Source organism: Neolamprologus multifasciatus, chromosome 19, assembly GCF_963576455.1.
Source record: "Neolamprologus multifasciatus chromosome 19, fNeoMul1.2, whole genome shotgun sequence".
NCBI lineage: Eukaryota > Metazoa > Chordata > Actinopteri > Cichliformes > Cichlidae > Neolamprologus > Neolamprologus multifasciatus.
Window position 1 is genome coordinate 18775634 of NC_140457.1, and position 24705 is coordinate 18800338.

General features: G+C 40.1%; 1 protein-coding gene across 1 annotated transcript in view; it reads right to left on the reverse strand.

Moving 5' to 3' along the window:
• Positions 1 to 24705, reverse strand: part of tdrd9 (tudor domain containing 9) — a 36285-nt gene that overhangs the window by 4517 nt on the left and 7063 nt on the right. Inside the window, exons 2-29 of the mRNA XM_085142302.1 lie at positions 24106 to 24188; positions 23906 to 23976; positions 23184 to 23405; positions 21741 to 21863; positions 20998 to 21078; positions 20742 to 20906; positions 20547 to 20650; positions 20321 to 20440; positions 13035 to 13119; positions 12902 to 12959; positions 12187 to 12291; positions 12017 to 12114; positions 11794 to 11925; positions 8687 to 8849; positions 8495 to 8558; positions 7180 to 7243; positions 7043 to 7087; positions 5939 to 5992; positions 5410 to 5526; positions 5147 to 5254; positions 3386 to 3486; positions 3061 to 3231; positions 2345 to 2456; positions 2023 to 2238; positions 1517 to 1606; positions 1173 to 1430; positions 699 to 866; positions 90 to 160 (exon numbers count right to left, since the gene is read on the reverse strand). Of these exons, the coding sequence (XP_084998428.1) occupies positions 90 to 160; positions 699 to 866; positions 1173 to 1430; positions 1517 to 1606; positions 2023 to 2238; positions 2345 to 2456; positions 3061 to 3231; positions 3386 to 3486; positions 5147 to 5254; positions 5410 to 5526; positions 5939 to 5992; positions 7043 to 7087; positions 7180 to 7243; positions 8495 to 8558; positions 8687 to 8849; positions 11794 to 11925; positions 12017 to 12114; positions 12187 to 12291; positions 12902 to 12959; positions 13035 to 13119; positions 20321 to 20440; positions 20547 to 20650; positions 20742 to 20906; positions 20998 to 21078; positions 21741 to 21863; positions 23184 to 23405; positions 23906 to 23976; positions 24106 to 24188 (3249 nt within the window). The remainder of the gene's footprint in view (positions 1 to 89; positions 161 to 698; positions 867 to 1172; positions 1431 to 1516; positions 1607 to 2022; positions 2239 to 2344; positions 2457 to 3060; positions 3232 to 3385; positions 3487 to 5146; positions 5255 to 5409; positions 5527 to 5938; positions 5993 to 7042; positions 7088 to 7179; positions 7244 to 8494; positions 8559 to 8686; positions 8850 to 11793; positions 11926 to 12016; positions 12115 to 12186; positions 12292 to 12901; positions 12960 to 13034; positions 13120 to 20320; positions 20441 to 20546; positions 20651 to 20741; positions 20907 to 20997; positions 21079 to 21740; positions 21864 to 23183; positions 23406 to 23905; positions 23977 to 24105; positions 24189 to 24705) is intronic.

A 24705-nucleotide genomic window follows, 5' to 3' on the forward strand; every position in this document is an offset into this window, starting at 1 on the left:
TACAGTGATCATCAGCTGAGGCAGAGGGAGGGTGGTTGTAGGTACATATTCTTGTTTTGTTTTGTTTTTTAAATCTCCGTAGTGCTTACTTGTAGAGCATGTTGCTCCTCAAGCTGTGGAAGCTCATCATATGAGGACTGGTTGGTCCATGCAGACGAACCTGCAGTGTCAGAGGGAACAGCAATCAGACATAACATGATGCATTCACTGATCACAGTGATGCAAAACTGTGTCGTCACTGTTCTGGCTGTCACATTGAATGGGTGTGCCTCTGAATGAACACAAACACATGACCTGAGTCACTGAAATGGCTCCCTCTTCTGGAAAAACTGACAGCAGCAAACAGTAAAAAAGGCAGTGGCATCCATCACACATTCAACACCAAAGACTCAGTGTTATTCAAAACCCACTATTAGCTATAGATATTGTCTTTCTAACAATTCACTCAAAACCTTAAAGATCTTCAACCATTCTAGTTTTACTAGACTAGGATGCTTTCATGAGGAATTACCAGCACTGCACAGGCATCACAGGAACACAAAGGTGACAATTAACTACTTTTGGGGCATTTGTATTCCATTTTTAGTCTTGGTTTCAGAATTGTTAAAGCCCTGTTTACTAAGCATGCTGTAACATATTTTCTGATTCCTTCTTAGAAGCATCAAAATGTGCAAAACTTTGCCTGGATTGTTTCGTACCCTTGTCCTGGAATAGGACTGGGATTGCTTGGAAAAGTGGGTAAGCAGGCTGTCGATGAGCTCCTTCTCCTCTTTTTTGCGGTTGCTCCAGGTGTTGCTTACAGAGTTGGGCACATATATACCTTCCTCCATGTCCTTGTACAGAGACATCAGCACCTCATGGTTTTGCTGCAAGAGCACAAAAACATTCAATACTTTGACTGAGAAAAGCACAAAATGCTTCAGATCTATTCATACAGATTTTTACATTTTTTTTGTCTCAATGCATCTCAGTCTGCCTGCAGCACATGCAGCAAACCTGAGGCCACACATCCCAAATAGTTTGTCTTTAAAATTCTAGCTTTCATTTTTACTTCAATTAGCTAAAATATTTTTTTCAATACAAGTTTTGTTTTAAGTTCAGTTTAAAAAACTGAAATAACTTCATCTTAAGCTGCTAAGATAACTAGTATTTCTTTCTGCTTATTGTGTCACCTTGGAGTCAAAGCTCTCTTCAGCCTTCACAGCATGTCCTTCTTCGACCAGCAAGTCTACCACGCTGGTGTTTGCTGTCTCAGAGTGGATGAGAAGATCCACACGCATCACACCATAGAGGATGGAGTACAGGGACACGATGAGAGATTGGCCCTTCACTAGATTGATGAAGCGGTTGCGGGCGCGGCTGCTCCACTGGTTTCCCAGAATGATGGACTGATTTGAAGGACGCATACCAGTGACTTGGAACTCCTGAGCCTGATATGATAAGCAGTTTATCTGTTACTATTAATCTGGTATGCATTTTATCTGCTGACTGATTGTGGCATTTATGATGTTGCCACCTGGAAAGGATGAGATAGCAGATCAGACGGCAGCTCTCTGAGGCTGCTGCAGGAAACGATCTCATTGTTGCCATAGTCCAAAAAGAAGACCTGCAGAAAGATGAGACGCCTGGATGATAAATTTGCAAAAATTACCATGTACAAAAAATGTTCTCTGGTTTTAGAGACCAAGGAGGAACTACATCCAATTTCATGAAGCACTGAAATACCAGGACCCAGATCTATTTGAAGATTTCAAGTTGAGCAAGTTGCAGTTATTAATAAAAAAAATTACAAACAAACAACATTTACATTTTTTTCTGAGACATATATATATATATATATATATATACACATATAAAATATTTAAATGTTAAGGCTAAAATGTTATGAGTTTAGAAGTGTGTGTGTGTGTGTATGTATATATATATATATATATATATATATATATATATATATATATATGTGCAATAAAAAGAGTTCAAATGTGAAATCTATCATCTATGAAGAATAGTAGACTGTGTTGCCTCCACTGTGTTGCCACGCATGTGTAGGATCTTGGCACGGTAGTACATGCTCTGCTCATTGAACTCAGAGTAGGGAGCCAGGCACAGCAGGTTGGGGTAGAGCGACACAGTTAAAGGATGCAGCGTGCATGTGTTAATATCTGCTGTCAGTTGGCGCTGTTTTTCCAAGCTGGCTTCATCTGCTTGGAACCCCCAGAAATGACCAACCTCCACCACCTACAGCAGATTTCAGAGACGATACATCCATTAATATTCATAATATTTATTTATGAAGAAAGTCGGGTGTTTAGTAGGGGAAATAAAAACAGAATAGAAGACTAACTTTTGTGATGTTCACCACAAAAAAGCGATTGGGGGGTAGCTTAGCGGGGTCGATGGTGCTGCTGACCACTCCCACTGGGCAGACAGACTGGCTCTGGAAGTCAACATTCACGCTGCACAGAAACAGAGATTTTAGGTGATGCTTCGCTGTCACCACTGACTACACACTGGCATGTGTGTACTTATAGCCGTTTTACTGTGATGAGTTAAACTGAGTCAGCATCTCATTTTAAAGAGTAAACAGATGTCTGCTATGTGTTCACCGAAATAAAACATTTTAAGAACAAGCAAACGTACAATTTTATTCAGAATCTACCAGCAATAACAACAGCTGAACATTATATTTTATGGAAAAAAAAACACAAATTATGAGAAGAAGCTAAAACTGTATTTTATCAAAATATAGGAAGAAGCTGGCACTGTTTTGCCTAAAACCTCCACTCTGAGTCCAATGATTGCTGGCAAGAGGCATGCAGAGTGCTAGGATGTCAGATTACATTAAGGTTTGGGGCCAAGGCACTGACCACTGCAGCCTGTTATGTAGGGGTTAGATTTGCCAAAAACACTGAGTCCTCAAATGACAGACACAGCCAAAACTTAGTGGTTAAGATGACATTTTGTCCTTGCCGAACATGTTCAAGATTTCAGCTCATGACTTAGATTTCTCTTGGAGAGATAACTACATTTGGCATCTGAAATATGCGAAACTCGGCGTACCGTGAATATTTCATGTGAGTTATGTGTCTGTTCCCAGCACAGTTTTCTATTTGTTCAATGGGGTAGACTGACAGCTCCATTGCAGGGCTCTGATGGGCCAGCAGGAGGGCAAGAGACACTTCAGGCAGCACACCAGAGTCCTGGGATGTCCTGTAGAACTCCACATATGCTCTGAGTGCGCGCGCACACACACACACACACACACACACACACACACACACACACACACACACACACAAAGTGAGATTAAAACTAAGTGCACAAAGGTTCAAGCAGACAAAGTACTGAGTGATGATGTTTGACTTGCCACAGTAGCCTCTAGTACCTGGAGCTATCAAAGGAAATGGCTTTGACCTGTCCACAGAGGCGGAACAGGCACTGCAGCTGCTTGTAATACAGGAAACTGTATGGCGGAAGGTTCCTCAACTAAAAACAACAGTTTGATGATACAATTAGAAAAACAAAACTGACAATTGAATTGCCTATAAACCAAATTATAATTTGGTTTATAGGCAAATAAAAAGTCTGGGTCCGAAAAGTGAATGCTTAATTGCCTTAAACCTTTCTAAAGGCTAGCAGCAGTGACAACTTCTTCTAAGTTTGTGGTGAAGCGGCCCTTATTTCTTCACTTTGTGATTATTTTCCTAATGAACCTGGGCTCAGTTGATAGTTTCAGGTCAAACGGAATAAAATAATCTTTATTTTAAAAATTTGGGTGATTATTAGTGTGATAAAAGAGGATTATTCTGGTTATGCTCAGCTGCTCACTACCTGTGAAATGTAAACACCTTTGAGTTACTGTATCTTACTTTGTAATAACTTGTACACTCCAATTTTAACCGTACAGAATTTCCAACTCATCTGTCATTACACTTGTATCCTTCCATTTCTCTTGATTAGAAAGTAGGATGGCTAGCATGTTGCAGCCTCCTTCATCAACATCATCATACCCGACGCATACACAAGGTCTATCTTTAACTCCCTAGGACCTGGCGTCCACATATTTGGACATCACATTTTGGGTTGTCTAGACCAAAATACTAAATTTCGCTCTACATGGGCCTGATATCCACTTACGAGGACATTATACTGCCACTGTTCTATCAAAATTAAAACAAATGTACTCTTATGTGGATCTAATTTTTCTCAGAAACAAAAATCAGGTCATTCTTTTTTTTTTACATTCATCAGGTCCCAATCAGCCCAAACACCAAAGAGAAATTGTAAATGCATGCCATGAAAGAGGTCGGGTTTTAGGAGGTTAAAGCAGCTTTGTATTATCCTTCACACAGTTTAAAATCACACTTGGAGCATTCCAGAAGCAGAGCATTCAGTCCATGTGGACTTTGTGTCTCAGTGGATGGACTATATATACATATCTTTCTTTTAAAAAAGGGAATGAGTTGAGGGCTGCTTCTTGGCAGCTTTTGAAACATCCTAAAGAACAAACACTGTTTTGAGTGGGCACAATCAACTCTGGTGGTCAGAGGTAGAAGCCAGGAAATGATGCTTACAGAATATTTTTAATGCTTTTGAGAGCATTATGGCCAATTTGTGAATTCAAGTATGGAATGGAGCTTGGTCTGTTGCAAAAGCAGCAAAATTGGCTTCAGATTCCAGCTAGACAAGCAAATATAAATGTGTAGAGCAGGCAAACACAGAGACACTATTGGCTACAAATTTTTGTGGAGACGTGAATACAAACAAGATCACTTGATCTGCATTTAAGACAATTTAATTGGATAAGTGGAAGAAATCGATGGATGGATGGATAGATAAATATTTTATGCCCTTTTCATTAAAAACTGTCCATCAAACACCTTTAAAAACTTTAAGGACATGCAAGCAAGATGAGAAAAGGGAGTGAGATAAATCTGTCGTTCTTAGACATTTACAAGAAAAGTAAAGCCTGTTTTAGGTAAATCATCCGCCAGCTTGAATTGTACATGAAGTCTAATAATGATAACAACAACCAATTGCTTATTAACAAGTTTATAAATAATTCTTATTATGTTAGTAACGTAATGTGCTATGTTAACATGAAGTAAAGTGTAGCTGAGCCAAGCTGTAGATGAGGTAATAATACCATCACTGTCGTTCTGGGGTTGAAGCCACTCAGCTCTCTGGAAGCCAGGGCTTCATCTATATCCACCTGGAGAAAGTAGTTTGGGTAGTACGCACCAGCAATGACCACCTAAGAAGCAGTGAGTCACAATTTACATCAAACTGACAGTCAAATGTACTCAGACATGACATGCAAAAAAAAACAACCCCAAAGCTCCTTACATTGTCACACTATGATGTTTAAGACAATTTATAAACATCCCACAGTTTTCAGCAAAGACTAACCTGAAGAATGAATTCCTGCTTGCGTGCACTGGTGTAGTCTGAGAACTGGCTTTCCTCTGCTACATTCATGTTGAATTGGGACACACGCTTCTTCAGCTCCTCATACAGCTCTGCAACCTGGTCAGCAATTTCAGTAAGCAAGTATTTATACTTTCTTTAAACTGCATGTCCAACAGCTAGAAAACATTGTAAGGACTATAAATTTTAATACCTAATTTGAAAAAGACATCACGGGGCTACCCATGACCTCACAAAAGGAATCAAATTTAAATTAACTTACAAAAAGTAAAGCAATTTGTGTTTTGTTGTTTAGTGCTTTGTTGTAACAAAGCTTCCTGGCAACACTGTTGGAAAGCCTGTTAATTTCCCCTGAAACTGTGGCTCATTTGCTTACTTTTTGTGCCAAGTTTGTATCAGCTTAAAATACACTGCAATTATCACTTAACGCCTGCTATTTAATGCACTCAGGTCATGCTTTCTCCTGAAATGTTATTCTCTGAACACATGCGACCAACTTTGATCTCTGTACCTCTCTGATCCTCTTGATCTGAATGAAGTTCTCCTTTCCCCAGTCCAGTTCATCCTAAGAAGAAAAGGCAGCAAATACATTAAATTTTTGCCAAAAACACAAAACAAACAGACAAAAAAAAACCCAAAAACATTGTTATAATGTTGTGTTAAGTTTAATTCACTCTTAGAATTTGAATACCTCAACACTTTTATGGGAGGGTAGAAATTCTAAGTAGGTACCCTGATCATTTCTATAATACCTAGATCTTTTTGGCCTCAGCAAACAACAACCAGGCCATAACAACAATAACAGCAGCTACTAAGAACTGTTATGTGAGGTCTTTGACATGAAAAACAAGGCACAGAATATATTGCAAAAACACAGGAAAAATCTTGTTTTGAGTGACAACTTCACAGAGTCAGCTAGAAGTTAAACTGTAAAGAAGATGGTTCTACAGCAGGATAATGATCCAAAAAAGAGACCTCAAAAGTCACCAGGCGAATAACTTTTTTACTAGAGAAAATTGCTGTACGAACACACAAAGTGCTGGCAGGTTGATGGGGATGGTTCATAAAAAGCCCTCCCACATAGTGCGTGGGTTTTGTTTCTATGGCAACATCATCTAGAAAACATATCACCACTCTGACCAGTGTTGTATGATAGACTATCCTTGCCCCTTTCCTATTTATTCCCTATTTCTTATTCCTAGACTTTAATCCCTGTGACGCTGACATGGATAGTCAGGTTGGAGAGACATGGTCAGAACAAGCTGCTCCTCCATTTTTTGGCTACCCATTTAATGTGATTTGTTGCCTTAAAAACTGATAACAGCAATGGCATCAGCACCTATTATTGTCTATATTTTATAGAGAATTAGCCTTGGAAAATCACTTGTCACAGGATCCAAAATCCTGAAACCAGGAAAGAAGATAGTTGTACATTTTCTGTTTCAAATACTGTAGTAATATCTGACTGTGAGTTAAAGTGAGTGGCAATCAGCACTTATTGATCTTCTTTCATTGGTAAGTAGTTTGTACAAAGCTTTCTGGTGTGTTTGGGGTCATTATCCTGGTAGGGTGGCACACATCGCTGAAGGTTAGAGTAATTTAGTTCATAGTATACCTTTGGGTGCCTCAGCTGTCCTTTCTTCTTGGCTGAGTGCCATGCCTAACATAAAAAAACAAGACAGAATAGAGCAACCACGCATGAAAAACCACTCAAAATCAAAATCTGCTGGAGATATGTAAAAAATTCTTTACCTTGAACGCATTTAGGAAAGCTATGGAATCACTTGGTGTGCCACGGGTAAAAGCCAGCTTGCTCCTGGAGTTACACATGATACAAAAAAAAAATAATTACAAAACACACAACCCATATCTGCTTTTGACCTTACTCTAATGTAAGCATGTTACAATTAGACACATGACCAGTATACACTGGAAGAAAAATTACTGACGATCTAAACTAAAAAATCCCAAACTGGAGGTGAACAGTGGCGTGATGTGACATTATCAGCTGCTTGTAATACAGGAAACTGTACGGCGGAAGGTTCCTCAACTAAAAACAACAGTTTGATGATACAATTAGAAAAACAAAACTGACAATTTAATTGCCTATAAACCAAATTATAATTTGGTTTATAGGCAAATAAAAAGTCTGGGTCCGAAAAGTGAATGCTTAATTGCCTTAAACCTTTCTAAAGGCTAGCAGCAAAAATTTGGGTGATTATTAGTGTGATAAAAGAGGATTATTCTGGTTATGCTCAGCTGCTCACTACCTGTGAAATGTAAACACCTTTGAGTTACTGTATCTTACTTTGTAATAACTTGTACACTCCAATTTTAACCGTACAGAATTTCCAACTCATCTGTCATTACACTTGTATCCTTCCATTTCTCTTGATTAGAAAGTAGGATGGCTAGCATGTTGCAGCCTCCTTCATCAACATCATCATACCCGACGCATACACAAGGTCTATCTTTAACCCCCTACTACCTGGCGTCCACATATTTGGACATCACATTTTGGGTTGTCTAGACCAAAATACTAAATTTTGCTCTACATGGGCCTGATATCCACTTACGAGGACATTATACTGCCACTGTTCTATCAAAATTAAAACAAATGTACTCTTATGTGGATCTAATTTTTCTCAGAAACAAAAATCAGGTCATTCTTTTTTTTACATTCATCAGGTCCCAATCAGCCCAAACACCAAAGAGAAATTGTAAATGCATGCCATGAAAGAGGTCGGGTTTTAGGAGGTTGATGACCAGTATACACTGGAAGAAAAATTACTGACGATCTAAACTAAAAAATCCCAAACTGGATGTGAACAGTGGCGTGATGTGACATTATTTTTTCATACTTTTTCATTTTTGCTGGAGTGTGAGCATTTTTCTGAATGCATCAGATATTACGCTGCACTAAACATGTAAAGGTGCGTCAAAAGCTCTAGTTTAAATCAAGTTACTTTACTACGTAATGCATGAAATGCAGCCACAGTGTTGGTACACAAAATCTAATGTGACATCATGAGTCTGTAAATCAGTGCACCTGCTGGATCGGACTCACCTATGGCCAGCAATCTGCTGCATGGACGGTATCGCAAAGAAGCTCTTCAGAGAGTGAGAGGCAGCTGAGAATGAGAGAGTATGTTGTGCAGAAGTATTCCGAAAAACATGTTACACATTTAGGCTGTAAAGCTATGTCTCTAGAAAACATGCCGTACACCACAGATACCACTAAGTACCATGATAGACTAACCAATGATGAGGCACTCATCCAGGCAACCAAAGACGTGGCCCAGGACAATCATTTTCCCCAGGTACAGGTCTAAAGGCAAGTGAGCCAGCACTCGGCCCAGGAACGTCAGCTCACCATCTTCATTTTGACCTCTGCTTTCACTTTTCACAGACAGCGCACCCATCTGCAGTGTGACAGACAGCATACTCTATGCACACAACTAATGAACTTCTAAACTAATAACATTTTAGCTTTAACATATATGTGTGTATACACACACACACACACACACACACACACACACAAACACACACACACACACACACACACTAGGGGTGCAACAATACTCGTATCGATATTGAACCGTTCGATACAGTGCTTTCACTTCGGTACGCATGTGTATCGAACAATACAAAATTTTTAATTTATTTGATCAACTTTTCTTCTGACAATGCTGTCTGTGTTGAGAGCTCAGTGGATCTGCGTTCGACTACTCTGCCTAGGCTGCACTGTCGAGCGCAGATCCACTGAGCGCAACGCAAGTTAGCAAGACAGAAGCTAAGCTCGTTGCAACATGGCAAATTTTTGGTCTTCATGTGAAGTATGACCCTGAAGGTAAGCGCGTCATGGACAAAAGTAAAACAGTATGTCGGATGTGCCACGCAATGCTAAATTACATGGGTGGAAACTACTGCATTAGTGCAGTTTGCTCGTTAACGTGTTGACGCCATCCAGCCCCACGCACGGGGCGATCCGCAGTAGCTCGTTAACGGAGATTTGCCGTGTTGTGGCGTTAACGTCATTTCAGGTTAACGCTGACAGCACTAGTGGGAACACAACGAATATGACTGCACATTTACGCCGACATCATCCTAGTGCAAAGACAAGTGGAAGCAGACAAAAACAAAAAGCATGCATGCTACAAACTTTACCAGAGTCATTTAGACAGCCGTTAGCACATGATTCTCCTTATGGGGACCTGATATGTTTAATATGCTGCTGAGAGTATACCCCAGAAGAAGAGTATAGTATAGCTTTTATTTTGGAAAGAGCCATTTCTCTGTAATAAACTCTCTTTTCCAAAGATGAGTGATTTCTCGATCAGATATAATATTATTTTATCCCTTTGTTGTTTCAGCAACATTATATTTAAAAACTGTACGTTTGAGTTAAAATATATATTTATAATTTGAATAAATGACAAATTAAAAAAGCATGAACTTTTTTTGTATCGAAAAAATATTGAACAGTGACACCAAAGTATCGAATCGAACCGAACCGTGAATTTTGTGTATCGTTGCACCCCTAATATCTATATATCTATATCTATATATATACACACACACACACAAACATACATACACACACACACACACACACACAAATCTTTTAATCATAAATCAGCGGTCCCCAACCTTTTTTGCACCACAGACCGGTTTATGCCCGACAATATTTTCATGGACCGGCCTTTAAGGTGTTGCGGATAAATACAACAAAAATAAAACTAGTACCGGTACAGAAAAAAAGAAGATTAATTCATAACACACGTGAAAAGACCCAGGAAAACCGAGTTAACGATAAAAACGATAACAAAACAACGCTGAAAACTGATAAAAACCCTCAAAACCATACATTTCACACCTGAGCTCAACTCTCGCTCAGGTGTGAACCAAACGACTCACGGACTGGTACCGGCCTGAGGCCCGGGGGTTGGGGACCGTTGTCATAAATCATTTAATAAAAACAGCCATGTTATGCTTTTTGGAGTTTTTCTTCATTACTTCCTCTAGCGTGTGTTCTTTTTATACACAACCTCCCTTAGGAAGTAGGGAACAAGAACAACTTGGAAGGTCGGTAGTGCGATCCACAGCTCTTCCTTTTTTTCTTTGTGTAGCAACAAGCACCTTTGTGCTAATATTAAGCTTAAAACCTTCCTTTTTTATAAAGCATATAGTTAGGACCCTATATCCATCCTTAGTTACGCTGCAATAGGTCTAGGCTGCTGGGGCTTTCCCATGATGCATTGAGTGTTTCTGTTTCATTCACCACATGTTCATACATCCCTATGCATTTAATAATTAGTTATTATTAATCTCTGGCAGTCTTCCACAGCGTGTCTTTATCTCGTCTTCCTTCCCTCACTCCCAAATGGTAGTCTCTTGCTGAGCCTGGCTCTGCTGGAGGTTTCTTCTTGTTCAAAGCAAGTTTTTTCTCCCCACTGTCACCAAAGCATTGCTCAAAAGGGTTTTCTCTGTGTTATTGTAGGTAGGGCTGGCCATATCATACCGTTCACGGTAATACCGGTATAATGTTGGGCAACGACAAGAAAATGAAATATCGCGATAGAATATGGGTAAAACGCACATGCGCAGTGCCTTTGTTTTCATACACACATAGAGAAAAAGGCACGGCGGCGACGCTTATGCTGAGGATATGTAGGCCAATTTCCACTGAAAATGCCTTTTGGTTAAACTGTCAGCAAGGAATTTGCATTTGCACTGTTACATTTTTATATAACTTTGTCTAGTGTCAATTATGTCGTCAGTTATATCGTTACCGCAAATTTTTAAATGTATATCGTGATAAATATTTTTGGTCATATCGTCCTGCTCTAATTGTAGGGTCTTTACCTTACAATATAAAGCGTCTTGAGGGGGCTGTTGTGATTTGGTGCTATATAACTGAATTGATAAAACTGAACTGAACTGAAAAAAGTGTGCATTATGGTGAAAAAATTAATTTGATTTAAAAGGTGATTCCAGTGCTCAGTTATACAAAATAACTATGTAATCATTTACCAAGAGGTAAAATTAAATACTTAACAAATGCTATTACATTAGAAATACTAAAATAAAAAGATAACATGCACATTTTCATTCCCTTAGCCTAACAGACAACATCATTAATATTCGACATGGCCCTATTGTGCTCTCACGCTATAAACTTAATGTGAACACTGGCTGACGCAAAGCTCCTCTCAGAGAACTACGGTCTAATCCTCAGACAGAGCTGGCGGTCAGCTGCCCGTCCAAATACATAACAATCACCATTACAGCTACACATTTGTCTGCACTTGACTAGACAATAATGCCTCTCTCAGAACACAATCATCAAGTTACACTCTCTACCTCTTTAAGTTGTAGCACAGTCCTAACTATGTCAGAGAGGTTGGGAGGTGAGAGTGCTGTGGAGAGGAGGGAGCGGGGATCTCCCATGTCCAGCAGCTTCACTTTCAACAAGACAGTGGAGAGCGGAGCAAGCTGAGGAAATGGAAAATAGTAGTGCACAGATCAGTTTTCAGAAGTAAGGTCTGAACTGCATTAAAAACTGGTCACTGGCACAGTCCCTTACCAGCATCTCGGGAATCATGTAGTCTGGGATTTCCTTTTTCCAAAACTCTTTGGTAACAAGTCTGTAACAGTAGCCCTTTGACACTCGACCTGCCCGACCTGTCAGGAAACAAACATTGAGTTAAAGGCAGAAGTGATAGTAAGCACTTAAAAGGTCTAAAATGGTCGTACCTCTGCGTTGGTTGCAGCTGGTTTTGGAGGCCCAGGTGAGATGCAGAGACTCGTAATTGGTATCCGGGTCACACACCAATTGGCGAACCAGGCAGAAGTCAATAACTGTCATTAAAAAAAATGCTAATACAAATTAACTTAAAATAAATACATAAATAGATCTCAGAGAACAAACCACTTATTATTAAAACCACATGGGAGCAAGATGCGGGCAGTTCTCTTGTAATTCATGAGTGGAAATCACATTGAGCAAAAACCTTTTCACATAAGCTGCATATTTTTTACATCAACTATTTTACACCAGAGCACCATAGGAGAAATGATTCAACACAAATCTTTGCTCTAGGTGCAAGACAGACAAAGTGGCCTAATTCATGTAATATGGAAATAAACATTAACTAGCACATGTTGTCAGATTTTAGGAGATGACATAGTGCAGTTATTTGTTTTTCTATATTTATTTATTGTTGTTTACCTTACTAATTGCATTGTTCTCTCTGATGTTGGCAGTGACACGGCCATTTATTTTGATATGGCCTTGGAATTATTTCTTGTATCTTGCTCTTATTTTCTGTCTTATTTAACTTCCTTTTTTCCTTACAACATTATTGATATCTGTATGCCTTAATTCTCAGTTTCTTGTAAATAGATGATGAAAGAAGAGTGACAATAGATGAAGTCAAATTTTTTAAAATTTAAAACAGAAAAAACCCACCATATTTGACATCTGGAACAGTCACTGAACTCTCTGCGATGTTGGTGGAAAGGATCACCTGTGAGGATTAGAAGATAATTGGTATAGCAGGTACTGACAGCACATGCAAAAAGTTACGACCAACAGCTTTTACCTTCCTGTATCCAGGAACAGGAAAGAGGAACACGCCGTTCTGCTCCTCCAGTGTCACTGAGGAGTGAAGAGGATAAACCTGCAATCTGAAAAAAGCAGCATGCTCAGTTTTAACTTAATGTTAAAGTACTACTCGTTTACCTTTACTGATCTGCTACTTCTGCACCTTCGCCACTATCTACAGAGATTGGATACTTTTTACCACTGTGTATCACGTTCATTGTGCATCTTCACTTTGTGTTCACTATGGGAGATACAACCTACTCCCAGATTGTGTCAACCCTGAGCCAGAGATGACTGTGCAGCATCCAGCCTGCGAAAATGCACAAACATGTGTGGCATAGCTTAGTTTGCTGCTGCACAAATATTCTGGACCGACACACCTCTGAACAAAGCTCAGGATTATCAAGGTCAAGGTAACTTTATTTATACCCATAGGCAAGGTAAATTTGCTTTACAGAAAAATGATAGCATTTGGCATCCCTTCAAAAAACACACATACCTAATAAAGATATAAACCTCACTGTAGCACATTTATAGTAATTTAATATTTCGAATCAAAAACAAAAACAGTTCTTATTTAATTCAGTGACAGCAACGGGGACAAAGCTATTTTCATAACGCTTTGTCCTGCATCTCGGAAATAGAAACCTGTCCCGAGGAAAGAAGCTGAAATTTACCCCTTAGAGGATGGGAACCATTTTTAAGGATTGATAAAGCCATCCTCTGTACCTGCTTGGAGTACAGGGAGGCTAAACAAGACTGTGGCTCACCTATCAGACGACTGGACCATCTCACTATCTGATTTAGAGAGTTTTTCTCTGTGACAGAGGTCTGACCAAACCATGCCACCAAACAAAAGGATAAAACAGACTCAATAAAAGTTTTTTGGTCAATGTGGAAATAGCAAGTTTCCTAAGGCAATAAAGGTGCTGGTGACCCTTTTTACAAACTGATTTGCAATTCTGATCAAAGTTCAGTTTTTCATTGATTATGGTCTGTTACGTGCCTGTGTTGGTGGGTTATCTGTTTCCTAACGTGTGTATGCTAATTCACCTGTGCAGGGGCTCGGCTGTGATTGGTGGACCTAAGGAACGGCCTGATGTAACTGGTTCCTGCTGTGGACACGGACTATAAAAGGGCGACCGAACAGCTGCGGTGCGGGGGGTGTGGCAGACTTCCCGTGCACTTTCCTCAGGTCCAGACGGAGCAGCCGTAGCAATAGCTATTTGGTTAAATGGTCGGGCATGTGTGTAAAGTGCGGAGCAAGTAGGGGTGAGCTGCCGATTATTTTGGGAAGCCTTCTTTTCTCCTGTGTTTTTAGACCAGGGAGGTCAGACTGTGTTATTCCTTTCTTTTCTTTTCCGTGAACAGGTCAGAGGAGAACCGAAGCCTAGGTTGTGTTTTGTTTGTTGTGTTGGCCTTAGCTCACCCCGAAATCATACACTCCCACTACCGTGAGTGCCATTGCTGTCAATAAATCATTGTTAAAAGTCCGATGCTGTGGCTGTGTCTGTTTGGGCGTGGGAAGTCACGGGACACCCCGCTCTTGTTACGGTCATCTCGAGCCGGGTCGTAACATGGTCCCAAGATATTTATATGATTGTACTATTTTCTGACTTTTAATTAAAGTGACTCCGTGCCCATTTTGTTGTTTCCTAAAATCAACAACGATATCTTTTGTTTTAGATATGTTCAGCTGGAGATAAGACTCCTCACACCACTGCACAAAGTTATCAATGACTGGACCGTGGTTAGTTTCACCCTCTTTCAGTAAGCTGATAATAACAGAGTCGTCTGCATATTTAATGATGACCCTGTTTTCATATCTGCTCTGATACGTTTGTATAGAGAATGAATAATAAGGGCGATAAGACCCACCCTTGAGGAGAACCTGTGGAGGAGAACACTGGGTCAGACAGAATCCCATTTATTCTCACTCTTTGTGACATGTCAGTTAAAAAATCTAAAATCCAGCCCACCAGGTTTTTCCTGATTTAAAACTGTTCTAAAAGTCTTTTAATTAAAATATGGGGCTGTATTGTATTAAAAGCCGAAGAAAAATCAATGAAAAGAAGTCTTGCAAAAGTCCCTTTGCTCTCTACATGTTTAAGAATCAGATTTAGTAAAGTCAAAAGTGCGTCCTCCACTCCTCTATTGGGCCTATATGCAAACTGCATTGGATCCAGCTGATGTTCAGTCTCTTTCATAATCACATTTCTGATGATTTTTTCAAAGACTTTCATTACAACTGAAGTGAGGGCAACAGGCCTGAAGTCGTTTAGAATTTTTGGACGACTAGATTTAGGGATAGGAACCACGACTGCTTCTTTCTAAAGAGAGGGCACATGTTGTGTTTGCAAGGATTTATTAAAAATAACCTGAAATATAGGACTGAGTTCGTCAGCACAAGATTTAATTACGCGACCACTAATATTATCAGGACCCTGGCTCTCGTTCACATTAACTGTATGAAAGGCCTTTTTGACATTGCTGAGTTCAATGATAAAGTGCTGATTATCTCTCAGTTTCTGTTTCAGTTCCAAAATATCCTCACTATAATCAGAAGAACTAAAACGAGCATAAAACATATTTAAAGCATTTGCAAAATCTCTGTCTGAATTAAAACCATCTAAAATGACCTGACTACTGCTCTGGGGATTTTGAAACCCTGCTATGGTTTTCATACAAGTCTAGGCAGACCCAAAAATTTTTGCAGCAAATTTGCTTTCAAGGAGGTTTTTGTAGATCTGTTTTGCTTTCAAGATCTCGATTTTCAGTTCCTTGGTGGCTGTCTGAAAATCAGTAACAGCCCCCTCTTTAAAGGCCTGTCTCTCTTTCCTTAAACAGGATTTGACGCTTTTGGTGACCCATGGCTTATTGTTAGTGTACACTTTAACGCGCTTACGGGGTAATCATATCTTTACAAAATACTGCATAAGAGCTAGTAACGTCCACCAAAGCGTCAAGATCATCTCCACAAGACTGAATAAAAACTTCCCAATCTGTACACTTAAAACATTCCTGCAAGGTAAGCACAGATTCTTCTGACCATATGTCAACATCCTTAGTCTTAGTCTTTGTCTTCTCTCGTTTTAAGACAGATTTATAGATGGGCAGAAGATGCACACAGTTATGGTCAGAAGATCCCAGAGGAGGAAGCGGGAGGGATTTATAAGCATTCTTCACCGATCCATAACAAAGGTCCAACATTTTATCCCGTCTAGTAGGACAGGATACATATTGATACAGATTGCCCAAAGTTGATTTAAGACAGACATGGTTAAAGTCCCCCATTATAAAGTTTGGGGCGTCAGGAGAGAGCGTCTGCAGCTTCTGCACTACGTCTGAGATGATGCTGCAGGTGGAGGCGGGGTGAGCCCTCGGGTGAATGTAAACTACGGTAATAAAAAGTTGTGGAAACTCACGAGGGAGATAAAAAGGGCGCAGTGACACAGATAAAAGTTCAACATCTGGTGTACAAATACACTCTCTAACAGTCACAGCGCTACAGTAACGTTTGTTCACATACAAGCATACTCCCCCTCCTTGGGATTTCCCTGTTACCCGTGCATCCCGATCCCGGCGAAAAGGAGCTCCAAAACCGTCAATTGAAAAATCGGCGTCCTGGTCCAGCTCTGTCAGCCATGTCTCGGAAAAAGCCATTACACAGCTGTCCCTGAAGTCTTTCTGGAACCTGACGTTTCCCTGGAGTTCATCCAGCTTGTTTCTAAGAGACTGAACATTTCCAAGGCAGGGGAAACCGACTGACCTGTTGTCTCCTCAGACGCAAATTTACACCTCCATGTGTCCCTCTTTTTTTCTTCCTCCTCTCACTTGTTCTGTTAGAGAGTCTATGTATAAAATCCGGCATACATGAGGTGAGGTCCTTACCATCATACGGTAAGTTAAGTTGTAACAGCTCGTCGCGGGAGTAAACAATCCTCAGTTGACTCACGGCAGGGCTCGCAAAATGGCTAGCCCGACGTCCCGGAGCCAGCGATATCTCCGGTCGGGCGACCAAAATCTATCTCAGCCTCCTTCACTCTTTGCATATAAAATAAGAGTTCCTGTTTTTTCCTGTCAAAATTTAGAATTTCCAAACATCCCCGTGCACTTTATACATCTGAGGTCTTCACTGGACTTTGGACCTTGATTTTATTTTATTTTATTTTTTCAAAGAAATCAATGTTGCTATTTAGTGTGATTGAGATTTTTTTTCTTTCTGTTGCATAGACGGCAGCTCTGTAGTTGCATTTTGAACATTACTTGATTACCATTAACTTTGCCAAATGTATGAAGAATATGGCTTTGTCCTAAATGCTGTTACTGTGATGACTCTGCCATTATGAGCTTTAAATGGAGCCAGGAAGCATTTAATCACAATGCGTCTGTGCTAATAATTGGGTTGAGATAGGGCTGAGATAGATTTTGGTCGCCCGACCGGAGATATCGCTGGCTCCGGGACGTCGGGCTAGCGATTTTGCGAGCCCTGCACGGCCTTGCCCACATCATCGGAAACAAGCCAGCACAGTAGAAATCCAACCACAATGAAGAAAAAAGAATCCATGACATTCTCACTGTTGTGGAGTGTGTGTCACTTTGTAAGAAAACTGTCACTTCCTTCAACCAAAGCACATGCCAGCGATAGAAACGAAAAGAAAAAAAACTTAGGATGCCAAGCTCTCACTCACTGCCGGTCGCTGCGTGCGCATGTGCCCTGATGGACCTTTCAGGTGTGTCCTGAAAGGTCCATCAGGCCGTACTCCTAGCAAAATGAGCTTATATGGTCTTTACAAGCCAATAAGATAACCTCAGATGGAACAGGTTATCTGATTTTCTGAACACTGCTGTTCAGTCCACGTATATTTAAGGCCTGCACCGGGCATAAGGTGTTAACCCTGCAATCCTCTGCTGAGGAGAACAGTGGGGGCACCTGTATGGCATCTATATCATCTCGGGTACAAAGGCTGGATTGGGCCTCAGACACACTTTAGGGAGACCTGGGGCTAACTGTAAACATGACGGGTGAACGAACAAAGACTGATTCTTACTCTGGATGGCATTACCTTGGCCTCCAGTAACGCTGTGAGGAACCTTGGAGTCATTTTTGACCAAGACATGTCCATCAATGCACATATTAAACAAATATGTAAGACTGCTTTCTTCCATTTGCGCAACATCTCTAAAATTAGAAATATCCTGTCTCAGAGGGACGCTGAAAAAGGAGTTCATGCATTTATTACTTCCAGGCTGGACTACTGTAATTCATTATTATCAGGAAGTCCAAAAAACTCGCTGAAAAGCCTTCAGCTAATCCAAAATGCTGCAGCAAGAGTCCTGACAGGGACTAGAAAGAGAGAGCAGATTTCTCCTGTTTTGGCTTCCCTTCATTGGATTCCTGTTAAATCCAGAATTGAATTCAAAATCCTGCTCCTCACATACAAGGTCTTAAATTAGGCCCCATCTTATCTTAATGACTTTGTAGTACCATATCACACTATCAGAGCACTTCGCTCTCGCACTGCAGGCTTACTTTTTGTTCCTAGGGTATCTAAAAGTAGAATGGGAGGGAGAGCCTTCAGTTTTCAGGCCCCTCTTCTGTGGAACCAGCTTCCAGTTTGGAATCAGGAGACAGACACTATCTCTACTTTCAAGATTAGGCTTAAAACTTTCCTCTTTCCTAAAGCATATAGTTAGGGCTGGACCAGGTTACCCTGAATCCTCCCTTAGTTATGCTGCAATAGACGTAGGCTGCCGGCGATTCCCATGATGCATTAAGTTTTTCCTTTCCAGTCACCTTTCTCACTCACTATGTAATAATGGACCTCTCTGCATTGAATCATATCTGTTATTAACCTCTGTCTCTCTTCCACAGCATGTCTTTTATCCTGTTTTCCTTCTCTCACCCCAACCGGTCGCAGCAGATGCCCCCGCCCCTCCCTGAGCCTGGTTCTGCCAGAGGTTTCTTCCTGTTAAAAGGGAGTTTTTCCTTCCCACTGTCGCCAAAGTGCTTGCTCATAGGGGGTCATATGATTGTTGGGTTTTTCTCTGTATCTACTGTACAATATAAAGCGCCTTGAGGCAACTTTTGTTGTGATTTGGTGCTACATAAATAAAATTGAATTGAATTGAACTGTAACTCTCTAACTTGCTTGACTGGGTTAGTCCAAACGGCAGAGCAGGAAGCACAAGTAAGAGAAACTTCAGCCCCACTACTTCACTAAGCTCAAAGGGGTTGAGAGAGGGGGCATTGATAGACAACTCTTCTAATGGAACCAGTGGTGTACAGTCAGTGAGCTTATGATGCAAGCCCCTGATGAAACAACATACCAGAAGGTGCTGTCCAGCAGGTTTATCAGTAAACACCACACTGCATGCTGAAACAGCAAGGAGGAAGCCCTTTTATTCTAAATGGTGCTAGTGGTGCCCAGAGGGAGGCCTGCAGCATTCTTTCCTTTCATGAGTATGCCTGGCTAACCCTGGGGAGGATCAGGTTGGGAAGCAGGAAAGCGTGTAAGTATTTGCATGTGCAGTGACGCGTTTGCATCATGAGAGGGCGAAAACAGCAGGCACTGAGATATACGATACAAATCAGCCTTATCTCAGCCATCTTATCTCAGTTCCAAGTCCTGCAGGTGAAATCTCCAAACAGTTGGATCCCCTTGGACAAAAGATGCCCTCCTCGTTCAGAATTCCTGTTGCGAGATGACTAAAGGGACAACAATCTGGTGTTGCTGAACACAGTTGTTTCTTTGGCTAGCCTGTGAAGCTGTGCTGAAAGAGCACTGCCCTGGCAGCTGAAATAAGTAATTATCCATGTAGTTTTCACTAAACATGTTACCCACAGAGAAATGGCCAAAAAAATGTTATATTGCTAAGCAGATGCATTGCATTGCTTGCAGCTTGAGCATATTTATGTGAGCCGCAGCCAGCCTCTGGGAGCAAACGACAGTCACCAACCTGCCATTATAGTAGTCGCACCCCACAGCGTCGTACGTAGACAGTGGTGTGTCTGTGTTAAGGAGTTTACTGACAGTACCGCATACTTGTATATCCTTTAATAACAAAATGTAGTGAGGCAATCTGTCTTATGCGGCACATATATGTTTGAGGAAACAGAAATCAACCTGTAGTATGACCTGTACAGTGATGGTAGACATTACATTAAGCAAACACCACCTCATAATAATAAATTTATAAAACAAACATCTGTCTATTGTCACTTTAAATGTGTCTAACTCTGATCACGTGTACAATTCTCAGCAGGTAAATGCATTTGCTCACCTTTTGTGAACCAGCTTGGTCAAGGCCTCCTGCATGTAGCTTATCTCATGTATGCCAGGGAGGAAAACCAAAACACTTCCTCTCTCTGACAAAGTCATGCCTCCCTCTTTCTCGGCCTTGCTGCTCACACAAAAATACATGTATGCATATTCAGTTAACAAACAATTACATCCTTGCCTATTTACATGTTCAAAGAGTTCTAAAAGTTACAATACTTTGGCCTTACCTGGAATTTTTGCCCTCCATTTCATCAAAGCTCTGGATGAGACTGATGGCAAGACTGTACATATCTGCTGAGATGTATGGGTCGCCTGGATGTGCTGATTCCGTCTAAAACAGACACAAAATTCAGATACAATAGATTTGGCTTCAAGGCAGAGAACTGTACCAGCAGCAACCATTTACTCTCTCAACTACCTACCCTATACGGAGACAGGTGGTGGAGGTCATCCAGGTAGAAATCTTCAGTGGCATAGGATGCCCCTTCCACTTCAAACACATAGGCTGGGTTCAGTTTGCCACGAATAGGAGTGGCAAAGTAGTCAGCAAACTGCTTGCAGTTAATGGTGGCTGACATAAGGATAATCTAAAACAAAGACAGACTCTTGTGAGTGAGAGTACAAGTGACTAAGCATGAGGAAGACAAAGGAAGTTTTTTAGCCGGACCCAACAGTTACCTTGATGTGGTAAGAGTTGGAACGGAGGAGTTTTCTCAAAACTAGCAGGAGAAAGTCCATTTCTGATGTGCGCTCATGAACCTTGGACAAAGGCAGAGTTGTTAAAAGGTTACATTTTGAACATTCAAGAATCACTCATTAAATAATAGGATTAAATTATTCTTAAGCTTATAACAGTACCTTTTGTGGCAGAAAACTAGAAATGACTTTGGATTAAAGTATTATAAATGGTAGACAAAGAAGAGTTGTTGCAAGAGCTAAACACTGGCATTTACTCTCCAAGTTTGATCATTTTTACGACTGAACACCAGTGAAGAGCACTCCAACATGCTGGTCCAAAGTCTCACACAATTTTCAACTTGATTTAGATTTGGAGGCTGTGAGGCCACATCACTTTGATACTTATCAAATCATTCCTTGCACCCTATGGGTGGGGGGCATTGTCCTGGAAGAATCCACTCTCATCAGAATACAAATGTTCTGGCACTATGAACAACTTGATATTGATTTGTAGTCACCCTTTATTCTAGTGACACAAGTGTCCAAGGCAATCAACTGCAGGGACCAAGTGGTAAGGTACTTTTTTTTTTTACAATTTCACCTGTCTGTCATCAGATTTAATATTTGTACTTCCCCCAAAATAACTAAAGAAAAGTAAATAAACACAAATTCCCCCTTTTTTTGGCAGTAGCTAACAGAGAAACACATATAAACATGAAAAATTAGACATCTGGTTTACGCACCTCATCCACAAAAATGTGGGAGAATTCAGTGAGGGACTTGGCCTGAACCAGTTTTTGCAGCAGCACTCCTGTAGTCATGTAGATTAGTCGGGTATGCTCAGTTGCCATCTTCTCCAGGCCAATCTGAACAAATATATACAGAGTTGCATTCACAAACTTGTCAATTAAATACATATTTGCATTTTCATAAAAATCCACAGGGAACGTAGTTGATTTGTTGTTTGCTAACTGGAAAAGTCTATAAAGGCACCTTCATGACGGGGCCAAAAGTCTCTGGAAGGCATCCATTTGTTCTCGTCTTTTGCTTTTTCGGGTTTTTTCTTACTTTTATTTAACCTTCATTTATACAGGTAGCTCCATTGAGACTCAAGGTCTCATTTACAAGAGAGACCTGTTCCAGACAAACATTAAAATTACAACAATAAAAGAAACAACAGCTAAATTTGTGTAATGTACACAGTCATATCAAAGACAAGAACAACTTCCCAGTGATGATTTCACAAAAACGTTTGTATGTCTTTTGAAGTCTGCAAGTAAAATCAATTGAGAGAGACTCAAATCCATCCGTAATGTATTCCATGACGATGGGGCAGAAAAAGAAGAATGCCTTTTACCCAAGCTCTATATGAACTGATGAAACTTGAAAAATCCTGTCATCTGCAAATACCAACTTGCAGATAATCTTTTTATACCATCTGCAATTTGATTTCTTTAGAATTTAAGGTTTTGTACTGTTTTGCTGCATTATAGCACTACTTGGATTTATTGAGCTCCAAAAAACACAACAAGGTTACTTTTTACTGCCTCAGGAAGGAACAGCAGAGGCCACAGAGGAAGTACACTTCCTCTGCTGTAGCTTTAGGCTTAAACTTTTCCAGGGTTTTAAAAGCTGATGTCTGCAATGCCAAAACGACTATTTATGGTTCTGACTGGAGAAAACATCAGTGAACCTCAATAAAATCGATTGCGTATCCATGTTACACTTTTTGCTTTGCCAACTTGCAGCTAAATATATAGATATAACTCTCCCCTATTTTACATGTTATAATAGAAATTATACCATAATGTTTAGTTTGTGTTGCATAAGCTAAGAATTTTTACTCCTTCTAAAACTGACTATTTATCATTGCTCCCACTGTCAGTGACATCATCCTTAACTCCAGAGGTCTGCATCAAGCGGAGGAGACAACAGTTATTATTAGACACACAGTTTCAAAGCTCTGCACAACACAGTCAGACATCCTAGCAACAAAGCATACAAGAGCTTGTTAACACATGCATGCAAACACTCTGAAGTTGTGAGTAAGATAATAATGAATGCTCTTTGTCTAAAGTTTGAATCAATATGGGTCATTGTATCTTGGTTTTCTACTACTGCTACATGATCGAAGAGCAGTGTATGCAGTTTAAGAAAATCACATTCTATCCTAATACTGCACCAACCTGATATCCCACCAGACTACCCAGGGTACACTTCCGCTGTTTGGCAACCCATCGAGCAATACTGGTGGCTCCAATTTTACGTGGTTGGGTGACTACAATGTTGCATGAGGCATTTTTCTCATTGTAATAGTCCAGAATGTACTGTGGCAGCTGGGTGGTCTTGCCACTGCCTGTGGCTCCTCGAATGATCACTACAGAGTTGTTTTCTATGAGGGAAATCAGCTGGAAACAACCGCAAACAGACACACACATAAAAAACACAAACGGACACGTGCACAGTTAAAAAGAAAGGCATTTGATTAAAAAAAAGGAAGCAGATTTAGCTACTAACACATATCATCAAAAAAACAAGTGAAATTTGGAGAAAAAGTTATGAAATTGTTGGGCAGATGGATGTGGTAAGCTGATTTATGGCCTAAATTTTAGACTTTATAATCTGCATTAAGAAAGTCCAGCTTAAATGGCAGCATTATCTCCTAAAACACACACACACACACTACTCTGTATTAGTCAACAAATAATAATAGACTAGGGAATTTGAAGTTAGCTATTGTCCATCAGCATCAAATAACTTTGTTGTAATGTTCATCTTGAGCAAACAGCAAAAGCTTAAGTGCTCAAGTGTCCTGGGGACATAATGAAAATTTCGGTAAAAATGACAAACAGAACCTCGGGATAATGAAAGTGCACTACAGGACCATCAAGCTAAGTCAATCTCTTACCTCCTGTCTGTTTTTGGCTATGGGCAAGTCTGGATACTCATAGCTTGTGAGTGGAGGAGGATTAGCATAACCTAGTGAAAAGAAAAGTTGCAGGAGTAAAAGGAAAAATAAAGTTTTAAACTGATTAAGAATGAAGCTTTCTGTATATCCAAAAATACACAACCTAGGCTCAGAAAGGCTATGACAAAATTAGTACGTACGCACTGCAGGTTCTGGTTTTTGCAGCCTCTCTCCATCAGAGATCACAAGTTTTGGGCTGCCATGCTCAAGAATCTTTGCTGGACTGTAAGAAAACCAAATCTGAGAATTACAAACAAATCTAATGCAGTAAAACCAAAACTGTACAAGATACGTTTAGCTGTTTTGGACTAAAAGACTTTAACGTTTAAGCTTTCAGTTTCGACCTTTATACTGCAATTTCCTCACAACGCAAAGACAAATATATGTACTGGTAAAAACAAGACAAGTTAGAAGCCAGGATTTATCAAAATTATCAATATTATATTAAAATCAGTTTCCTTTGAGTGTAAGAATTAATTTCAGATCATTACAGGAACTGTGAGGTTGAATATAATGCTAGACGGTGTAGCATTTTTCTCAACATCAACAAAAATAAAAAACAAAATGAACAGGAAAATGCTCCCCTTCTTTATACGTGGTAATCCATGTACAAAACCCAACTTTTTTTTAAAGAAAAAAGCTTAAGTATGGCAATAAAAGAAAAAAAGGGGGCTGTATAACCAAACATAATGTAGTTGACAAGAATCAGTCAGTTAAACTCACAGATTCATAAACCTTTT